Source organism: Pelodiscus sinensis, chromosome 31 (genome assembly GCF_049634645.1).
Source record: "Pelodiscus sinensis isolate JC-2024 chromosome 31, ASM4963464v1, whole genome shotgun sequence".
NCBI lineage: Eukaryota > Metazoa > Chordata > Testudines > Trionychidae > Pelodiscus > Pelodiscus sinensis.
The window spans coordinates 919,732-929,395 of NC_134741.1; the positions used below are offsets into that span (position 1 = coordinate 919,732).

The window sequence follows — 9,664 nt, forward strand, 5'->3', positions numbered from 1 at the left end:
AACTCATATTTTCATGCAGCTGTAAAAATGTGAATGACTAATAAGTACAAAATTGCTTAAAATAAACATGCCAACATTTTGTATTCATAAAAGAAAATTCTGCCAGTCTGACTGTCACTCCTTGTCCACAGCCCCTCCTCCTGCATGCTCATGGGGAGGAGGGTGCTGCTATCGATGTGACGCCCCAGGGACCCTCCCCACCAACCCTAGGGCGGAGGGTAGAGCCAGAGCCCTGGCGGGACATTGCTCACTAAACGTTCCCAGGCTGCAATTTCCAGAGCAGCCAGAGCCAGCTCCAGGCCGGGAGAAGCCAGTTGTTGATGGAGGCAGGATGGAACATTGAAGCTGCCCCTGGGAGCACCTGGCCCGGAGGGGCCATGGCCACAGCGAGCCCCGTGGAAAGTCTCCGGGAGGAAGCCACGTGCCCCCTCTGCCTGGAGTATTTCACGGACCCGGTGGTCACAGCCTGTGGGCACAATTTCTGCCGTGCCTGCATCAGCCAGTGCTGGGAGGGACCCGGCCCAGCCACCTCCTGCCCTCAGTGCAGGGACCAGGTGCAGCAGGGACCCCTCCGGCCCAACAGGCAGCTGGCGAACATGGTAGAATTAGTCAAACAGCTGAGCCTGCCGGCAGCAAGCGGAGTGGGTGAAGGAGGTGTGTGCAGGGCACACCAGGAGGCGCTGAAGCTGTTCTGCAAGAAGGATCAAGCCCCCATTTGCATGGTGTGCAGAGAGTCCCGGGCGCACCGTGCTCACATGGTGGTTCCTTTGAAGGAGGCTGCCCAGGAGTACAAGGTAGGGAACTGCTGCCCTGTCCGCTGGGGAATTACTCTGGGTTTTAGTCACTGGCTAATTTCCCTGTTCCATGGCCCAGTGCGACTCACCAGCCAGCTGAAGCCTGCCTGGCCCAGGAGAGGCTGTAACAAAATAAATGCTCTGGCCCAGGGGCAACAGAGGCAAAATACCAAGTCTTTAAAGACACCAGCTGTGGGAAAGTTTTCTTTGAGATGCTGAACCCATTTCCAACACAGCCCCTGCTGGGGAAGTGTGGGAACTTTGCATACAAGGGCAGGGGCTAACAGTGAGGTGTGAATGAGAAGAGCTGCCAGCTGGGCTGTGTGACTGCGGATGGGGAAGTTACAGTGTCTGTTTTTTAACAGAAGGGTGTTTAAGGGAATTGGTTACTTTTATTTGTATCACAGGAGCCCTTAGGGACTCTGCACAAAATGCAGTGAGGGGACAATCCCTGCCCCAAGCAGGTCACTGCTGCCCAGAGCTGGACCAGGCACTGGGGCAGCGGGTACCGCCCAGAGGGCATTGCCACAGCAGGTATTTAGGACAGTGCTGGGCAAACCCCCATCATTCCTTATGCAAACCTGCATGTCTGGTTAGGGGGGTCACTGAGGTATCCCCAGAGCACAGGACATACCCACGCCTGCCTGCCCAGGACCACCCCCACCTGTATTCGTTGGCCTCTGTGGGCCTATCCCTGCCTCTGTCAGCCCATCCCCACCTCCGTCATGCTGTGTGGAGGTGCCACCCCCTCCTGCCCCCACCCTCACAGGTGTCCTGCTGCAGCCTCAGTCTCCTCCTGTCCCTTTCTCACCAGACAAAGCCACGGCCAGGGCTGAGTCCCCATCGGGCAGGGACAGAGCCCCACAGAACTGGGACTGTGCAGCGTAAAGCCGGATAAAAGGCCTCCTGACATCTCATGGGGTTTGCCCTGGTGCTTAGCCCAGCTCTGTCCAACCAGGGCAGCCCCCAGCCCTTAGGGCTGAGTTCCTAGACCATTGTTAAATCCAGGTGGCAAATTGATATAGAATTTGGATTTGTTAGTTAAACCTTCTTTACAACAGGTTTATTGATTCACACCCATGTGACTCCAGTGCCCTGTTACATGCTGTGCCACTAGTCCACCCGTACACACCAATCAAATCTAGTGATAATTGAGATTTCTGTCTAATTAATAAAAAAGACTCAACCTGAACAGGTAACAGTGAGAATCTGACACAAACTAAGTCTGCATTGATAGGATTTCACCTTCTTCAGGCCCTGATGCCACACAGCCATTGGGAGGAGCAGTCATCGTGGGCGGCGAGTGGGAAACATCCCATTCCACACCCCTCTCAGACCTCACAATGAAACCTCCCAGCTCATTTGTGTCTCCTCAGGAAAAAATCCAGGCCCATTTGAAGACTCTGAGGGACGAGAGAGAAAAGCTGCTGGGATGGAAAGCGACGGGAGAGGGGAGAAGCCAGGAGTATCTGGTAGGTGCCTGTAGTAATGGACTGGCAGGGGGAGGGTCTGTTTGGAGGCAGACTCGTGTGCAGCCTTGGGAATGTGAGACAGGATGTTGCTCCATGACCATAGATTGCTGGGTTAGATCCATGTGTAGACAGGCCCTGAGCTTCCATGTCAGGGGATGAGTGAATGCCCAGCCTTTGTGATTTTCCCAGAAATCCTCCCCCAGTGACCTGAATGTCCCTGTGAAGGGCTGTCTTGTGGCTCTGCTCTTTTCTTGTATTAACGTGTTTGCTTCTGTTTTCTCCCTGGGTATCTTTGTCAGGGTGGGGCTGAGCAGTGTTCCCAGTACACTGAGTGTTTGGGTGGCAACTCAGGAGAGATGCAGGAGCTGCCCAGCTGATTAGCAGAATGTCTACAACTACATGTTGTTTCAGCTGGTGGTGCGCATTTGAATATGCCTCAGTGCACATAGATGGAGAAGATTAAATAAAAACATTGGTGCTGAGTCCTGCCCCCTGTTGCTCTGGGTCTGAATTCCCAGAGCCCATGAGTAACAGAACATGCTGCCCATTCCAAGCAGGGAATCATCCCTTTCACAGGGACAGAGGGGCCAAAGACGAAACTGAGGGATGCCTCAGCCTAGTACCCACAGATGGTATTAAAGGTTCTTAGTCTCTGCCCGTGATCCCGACCAGCCCTTTCCCTGTTTTCATACAGAAACAGACACAAGCCGAGAGGCAGAAGATTGTGGCCGAGTTTCAGCAGCTGCGGCAGTTCCTGGAGGAACAAGAGCGACTCCTGCTGGCCCAGCTGGAGAAGCTGGAGGAGGAGATAGGTAGGCTCCAGACTCACACTGTCAGGAGACTCTCCACACAGATTTCCTGTCTCAGTGAGCTGATCCATGAGCTAGAGGGGACGTGTCAGAAGCCAGCGAGTGAATTCCTGCAGGTGAGACTGAGGGAGAAACATCCCAGCTCCCCACACAGGGAAGTGAGGCTCCTGAATCACAAGTGTGTGTGTTCAATGGGACTGAGATTTTTTTCTCTCTTTCCCTTATAGGACGTCAGAAGCACCTTGAGCAGGTAGGTGGTTCTTGCTCCCCTCACACTGCACAGCACAAGGAAAGATCTTGGAGCTGATGTAAGCACCACATCTCCCCAGGGCTCTGCAATCAGAAGTGAGGGGAAGGTCACAGACTGGACACAAATCTCTGATCAGCTTCAGCCTTAGGGTCTCACAGCAGACTCTGGAATTCCCCATTCAGGGCACAGTCTAGTCTATTTCCTAGAGCTGTCACCTCCCTGGGGACTGGCTGTCTCAGGGCTGTGGGGTGAGACATGGGCCTGTCACTACTGGACACTGGGCACATTCAGCCCAGAGCAGCAGGAACCAAGAGTCTGTCCCACCCGAGGGCAGTTTGGAGACCTGTGTTAAATTGTTATACTTAAAAGAAGCACCTGGGATCTTTTTCAGGAGGAGAAGGCAACACGCCACATTTCTTGAACATACATAGATCAATCAGTATTTATCATATGCATAGGATACATTACACTCATGCACTCTCACACACACACATACACACTCCATCTTGTTGTTACCAATAGTTGCTCCCTGTAAATGCAATGGCCAGGTGAGTTAGGTGGGGCAGGGGTGGAGCCAGGCTTCTGCCGATCCAGATTGATGCTCCCATGTTGACAAGACAAAAACTTGGAGTCCCTCTGCAAGATGCTTTAGATGTATTGTGTCTTCACTCTCCTGGAGATCTCCATCAGTTAGTCATCACATTCATATGCATCATCTGTGAGAGTCATATTGTGCATATGCAGTTAGACATCTGTGGCCCCTTTTTCTGGGGGGGTGTCTCAATGTTGCCCCATTTACCTTCAGAGAGGGGGCTTCCAAAACAAGACATTTGCTGCTGAGTCCCAAGGCCTCCATAGGTCCAGTATTCTTTCAATAAGCTCACTTCACGGGTCCTGTTGTTCTTCTCATTGTTCTTGGATCTGGCTTCCACCCCTCTTCAACCATTGCAAGTGCCCCAAGGTGCTTGTCTTTCATGCCTTATCCATTCACACCCCATTCACTCAACAGTGAATCAATTAACCAATGGGGGTACAAAATCTACAAGATACAAGGTTTCTATGTAAAAAGATTTAATGCAACAAAGCTAAAGACTTATTACCATGCTAAAAGGACTTGATAGAAAGTTAAAATAAAAATGTCAATAAGAAAATGATTAATACAGAGATCAATGAGACATATCTACAGAATGAACTGGAGGGAGATGGTGTCACCTCCCTGGGGACTGGCTGCCTCAGGGCTGTGAGGTGGGACATGGGCTTGTCACTGCTGGGCACTGGGCACCATTCAGCCCAGGGCAGCAGGGATCAAGAGTCTCTCCCACCCAAGGGCTGTTTGGAGACCTGTGGGAATGGGTTGGGGAGGGGGTAGCTTGTGTCTCAGTCTAGTCCCTAGTGGGCAGATTCCTACAGCCCTTCCCCTGGGAACCTCCTGTCCCTCAGTGCCTGGAGGCCAAGTAGTGAGTTGGCCATGGAGACTCAATTCTCATTTTGTCCCCCAGCTGGTCTCCCCAGGCCAGAGCTGCAGATTGTTAATGGGACCTTTGAGGGGATGTTGCAGGGCCAAGGGCTGCGCTGCCCCTGCTCTCAGGCTGGGAGAACTGGAGGATTTGAACTCCAGGCCCAGCAGATCAGTGACTCACTGGCCAGAGCTGGAGAACTGAGTCACTCGGTGCAGTGTCACCATGTGAGGTTGTCTCTCTCCAGATGTGAGAGAGGAATGTTCCAGCTGCCAGAGGAGATTTCTCCTGAACTGGACGAGCGAGTCAGGGGTTTCTCCTGGCAAACGACTGCGCTGTCGGAGACTCTGAGAGAGTTCACAGGTACGGAAAAGGGATGGGGGAGGGGAGAGTGAGCGAAGTGTCTGAGGCCATGGAAAGAGACCAATGCTGGTCATTAGGTTCCTAATTAGATGAAGCTCCTGTTGAATTGTGAGGTGAGAATGACGCCCACTTGTCATCCCAGACATTCAGGTTGATTAATTGAACCGTATCTGTTCCAAAAGCCGCTTTGTAATGACAGTGACATTAGAGCACATAATGGCAGACACACAGAGAGAAACACGCCCAGCTCCGTGCTGCTCTCTGTAGAGACGCTGAGTACACAGACCCCACGACTCACAGGTAGAGCCAGGAGTTCACAAATTCTGAACCTCTCACTCGTGTCAAAGAGAGGGGGAAGTTACTTTGAGGCCAAAGTCTTTGCAGGATCTGGGCCTAGGCTGTGACAAACATCAGGAAGTGAATGAGCCAAACCCAGTGGAGTCTGCAGTGAGGGAGGGGATGTTGTGGAGAAAGCAAATCTCTTCACAGATTGTCCTGGGCTGGCTGTGAGGCTGCAGGGACATTGGTTCCTTTGCTGGGAGAGCCTGAGCGAGAGAGAAAGTAGGAGGATTCAGACCCTTTTATATTAAATACCTCAGGGTACATCTACACTGTGGGACAAAGACGAATTAAGCTACACAACTTCAGTTGCATTAAATGCAGAGCTGAAGTCGAAGTAGCTTAACTCGTCTGTTGGCGCTGTCTACGCAGCAGGCAGTGGAGGGAAGAGACTCTCCCTCCCACTTCCCTTACTCCTCGTGCAATGAGGGCTACCAGCACCGACACATGCCACCCCTCAGTTCGATTAGCTGTCTTAACTCATCCGCTAATTCGAACCCTGGGAGATTGACAGCAGTAGCCTCAATCTTCTCTGCAGTGTAGATGCACCCAAGTGTGTCTCTGCTGTAATGAAAACCAGGTCTGTGTGGGTATGTCTACACTACCCTGCTAGTTCGAACTAGCGGGGTAGTGTAGACATACCCTTCGTTAGGATTGGGAATGTAATGGGCAATATGAACTCCTGAAGTCTCAGCTCTCTTCTCCCTTCCCTCACCAGACACGTTGCCCGCTGCACTGGAGACAGCAAGAGGAAAGTCCCCAGGAGCTTTCAGACAGGGTGAGGTTTCAAGTGGAGATTGAAAACACCTTCCTGAGCTTGAAGCTCAAGTCACCAACCAAATCCCCAGTGACCACGATAGGTAGAGCCCAAAACCTGCCCACTGAGTGGTGAGGAGCCCCAGGGCACTGGATCAGAAGGACGAGGGGCCATGTCCTGCCCCCACTTCTTACTATGAGCTCAGTTTTCAGGCAGGGGCTGCGCTTCATGTCAGGGCAGCTGATCAGCACAGCCCCCCTCCCATGTGGGGCACCAAACTCTTCCCTGTGCTGGCCCCTCCCAGTGGCCCCACCCCAGATCCTATTCCCCAGAGGCCCTGCCCCCGGCCAGGCCAGAAGCCAGAGCTGGGCTCTCCCCATTGAGCCCGGCTGCCCTGAAGAGCCCTGGACCCTCCACCTGCCCTGGGGGTGACTAATGCCCAGGCCCTGCTCTCTGAGGTGAGGCGGCTCTTCCCCCATGCTGCCCCCTCCCCTCTGTGCCCTGGGCGGGGGGTAGAGGCTGCAGCAGGGGAGGGAGTTTCCCTCTGGGGTTCAAGCTGATACCTGCCTCCTCTGCCCCCCCCCCCCCAACTGAACCCTTCTGCTCTGGGCCTCGCCCTGGGGATGGAGCAGCCAGAGCTGGGGGGCAGGAGGCTGCAGCCTCTGCACACAAATGAGATGCTGATTAAGCGGGTCCCATTGCCCAGGCTGAGGCGCTGCAGTGACAGCTCAGCTCAGTCTCAGGGCCCAGGGCAGGGGCAGCTCCCTGGGTCCCAGGCCTGTCCCAGCCACAACAGGGCTGCTGGGGAGGGTGAGAACAGGGCTGAGCTGTGCCCCTCACGCTGATTCTCTCTCCCCAGTGACGGTGACTCTGGATCCAGACACGGCAAATCCCCAGCTAGTCCTGTCTGGGGATCAGAAATGTGTGAGATGGGAACGTGCATGGCAGCGACTGCCCGGCAACCCGGGGAGATTTGACTCTGTGCCCTGTGTGCTAGGCCGTGAGGGATTCACCTCAGGGAGACATTGCTGGGAGGTGGAGGTGGGGGGTGGGCAATACTGGGCTGTAGGGGTGGCCAGAGAGTCTGTGAACAGGAAGGGACGAATCAGCCTTAGCCCTGAGGGGGGGATCTGGGCTGTGCAGAAAAGGGGGGCTCAGTTCTGGGCTCTCACCCCCCCGGTAAGCCCTCTAAACCTGAGCCCCCCCCGCAGGATCCGGATTTGTCTGGACTGTGACCGGGGGCAGGTGACATTTATTGATGCTGGTATCGAAGCCCCGATCTTCACTTTCCCACCGGGGTCCCTCCCTGGGGAGAGAATCCGACCCTGGCTCTGGGTGTGGTGGCTGGAATCCCAGCTCCAACTCTGCCCCTGAAATTATCCTCTCTAACATCACACACCCCAGTCTCTGTGACCCTGGACTCCGCTCTGCCCAGCCCCTGCCTCCTCATTTCTATGATGTCTGAAAGCTCCTCCTCCTTCCTCCCTCCAGTCCCAAGGATGGGAGGGGTAAGGAAAACACCCCTTGGGGCTGCAGGAGGGGCAGAGGTGGGGGCTGGGCAGGGGCAGAACTAAGAGCCGGGCTGGGGACAGGCAGAGGTGGGGGTGGCAGGACACAGAATTAACTAATCAGCGTTTGGGGGGTTGGGGAGATGCTGGAAGCTGCACAGCAGCAGGGACTGATTTGTACCCATCTGTGTTCTAATATCTCAGGGTATGTCTACACTACAGAGTTAGTTCGAACTAATGGACGTTAGTTCGAACTAACTTTAATAGGCGCTACACTAGCGCTCCGCTAGTTCGAACTTAATTCGAACTAGCGGAGCGCTTAGTTCGAACTAGGTAAACCTCATTGTACGAGGACTAAGCCTAGTTCGAACTAGCTAGTTCGAATTAAGGGCTGTGTAGACCCTTAATTCGAACTAGTGGGAGGCTAAGGCTTCTCAGGTTTCCCTGGTGGCCACTCTGGCCAACAACAGGGAAACTCTATGCCCCCCTCCCGGCCCTGGACCCCTTAAAGGGGCATGGGCTGGCTACGGTGCCCATGCCAGGTGCAAGCCTGCCAGCACCCAGCCAGCAGACCCTGCACCTGGCACGGATCGAGCCAGCCACCCGATGCCCCCCAGCCCTCCCCCTCCTCCCGGGACCAGGCTGGCGGCTCCCGGGAGCTTGCCCGGGACCGCAAGAGGCGGGCACCCGCCTGGGCTAGTGCGGACATCGTGGACCTCGTCCACGATCTCTGCACTAGGCACAGGAAGGTGGCCGTCTAGGGCAGGAGAGCTGCCAGCCTGGACACCCAGGAGCAGGAGTGCATGAAAATCAAGGTGGTCCACTGAGACCCCCGACCCTGAGCCCTGAGCTTACAATGGCCGTACTGGGTCAGACCAAAGGTCCATCTAGCCCAGTAGCCTGTCTGCTGACAGCGGCCAACCCTAGGGACCCTGGAGGGGATGGACCGAAGACAGTGACCAAGCCATTTGTCTCGTGCCATCCCTCTCCAGCCTTCCACAAACTTTGGGCAGGGACACCACTCCTACCCCCTGGCTAATAGCACTCCATGGACCCAATCTCCATGACTTGATCTCACTTCCCTTTCAACTCTGTTCTAGTTCTAGCCTTCACAGCCTCCTGCAGCAAGGAGTTCCACAGGTTGACTCTTTGCTTTGTGAAGAACAACTTTCTGTTACTAGTTTGAAGCCTGCTACCCATTCCTTTCCTTTGGTGTCCTCTAGTCCTTCTTTATGGGAACTAATGAAGAACTTTTCTGTATGCACCCTCTCCACCCAACTCCTGCTTTTAGAGACCTCTATCCTGTCCCCCTCCGTCTCCTCTTTTCTAAGCTGAAAAGTCCCAGTCTCTTTAGCCTCTCTTCATATGGGACCTGTTCCCAACCCCTGATCATTGTAGTTGCCCTCCCCTCTCCCACCCTCTCTCTTCCCCTCTCCCACCTCCTATTCCCAGTCTCCCCCAGTTTTGTTCAATAAAGACAGATTCCATTTTTGAACACACGTGTCCTTTATTTTGTACATCAAGAAAAGGGGCTAGGGAAGGGTAAGTGGAAGGAGGTGAGGGAGGAATGGGGCACAAGCCCCCGATGGGGAGGACTGGGGTGGCTCTGCGGGCTTCTGGGGTCGGGACCCTTTAAGCACAGCCCTCGGCTAGCCTGAGACAGCATCTCCACGCTCTAAGTCCTCCTCTGATGCCCTGCCGGTACTGCTTCTGGCCATCCTCAAGCCTGGTTCAGGGTCCACTTAATGTGGACGCGCTAGTTCGAATTAGCAAAACGCTAATTCAAACTAGTTTTTAGTTCTAGACGCGTTAGTTCGAATTAGCTTAGTTCGAATTAACTAATTCGAACTAAGTTAGTTCGAATTAGCGCTGTAGGGTAGACATACCCTCATTGGGGTCTCCAGCTGGAGTTCCT

At 54.2% G+C, this 9,664-nt stretch overlaps 1 protein-coding gene across 1 annotated transcript; it reads left to right on the forward strand.

The window, feature by feature from the left end:
* Positions 1-214: 214 nt before the first annotated feature.
* LOC142821569 (zinc finger protein RFP-like) lies at positions 215-9,244 on the forward strand. Its single transcript, XM_075912907.1, has 7 exons — positions 215-794; positions 2,171-2,266; positions 2,961-3,191; positions 3,303-3,325; positions 5,030-5,145; positions 6,203-6,262; positions 7,101-9,244. The coding sequence occupies exons 1-7, from the start codon at positions 321-323 to the stop codon at positions 7,613-7,615; spliced, it is 1,515 nt and encodes a 504-aa protein (XP_075769022.1). The 5' UTR covers positions 215-320; the 3' UTR covers positions 7,616-9,244.
* Positions 9,245-9,664: the final 420 nt, after the last annotated feature.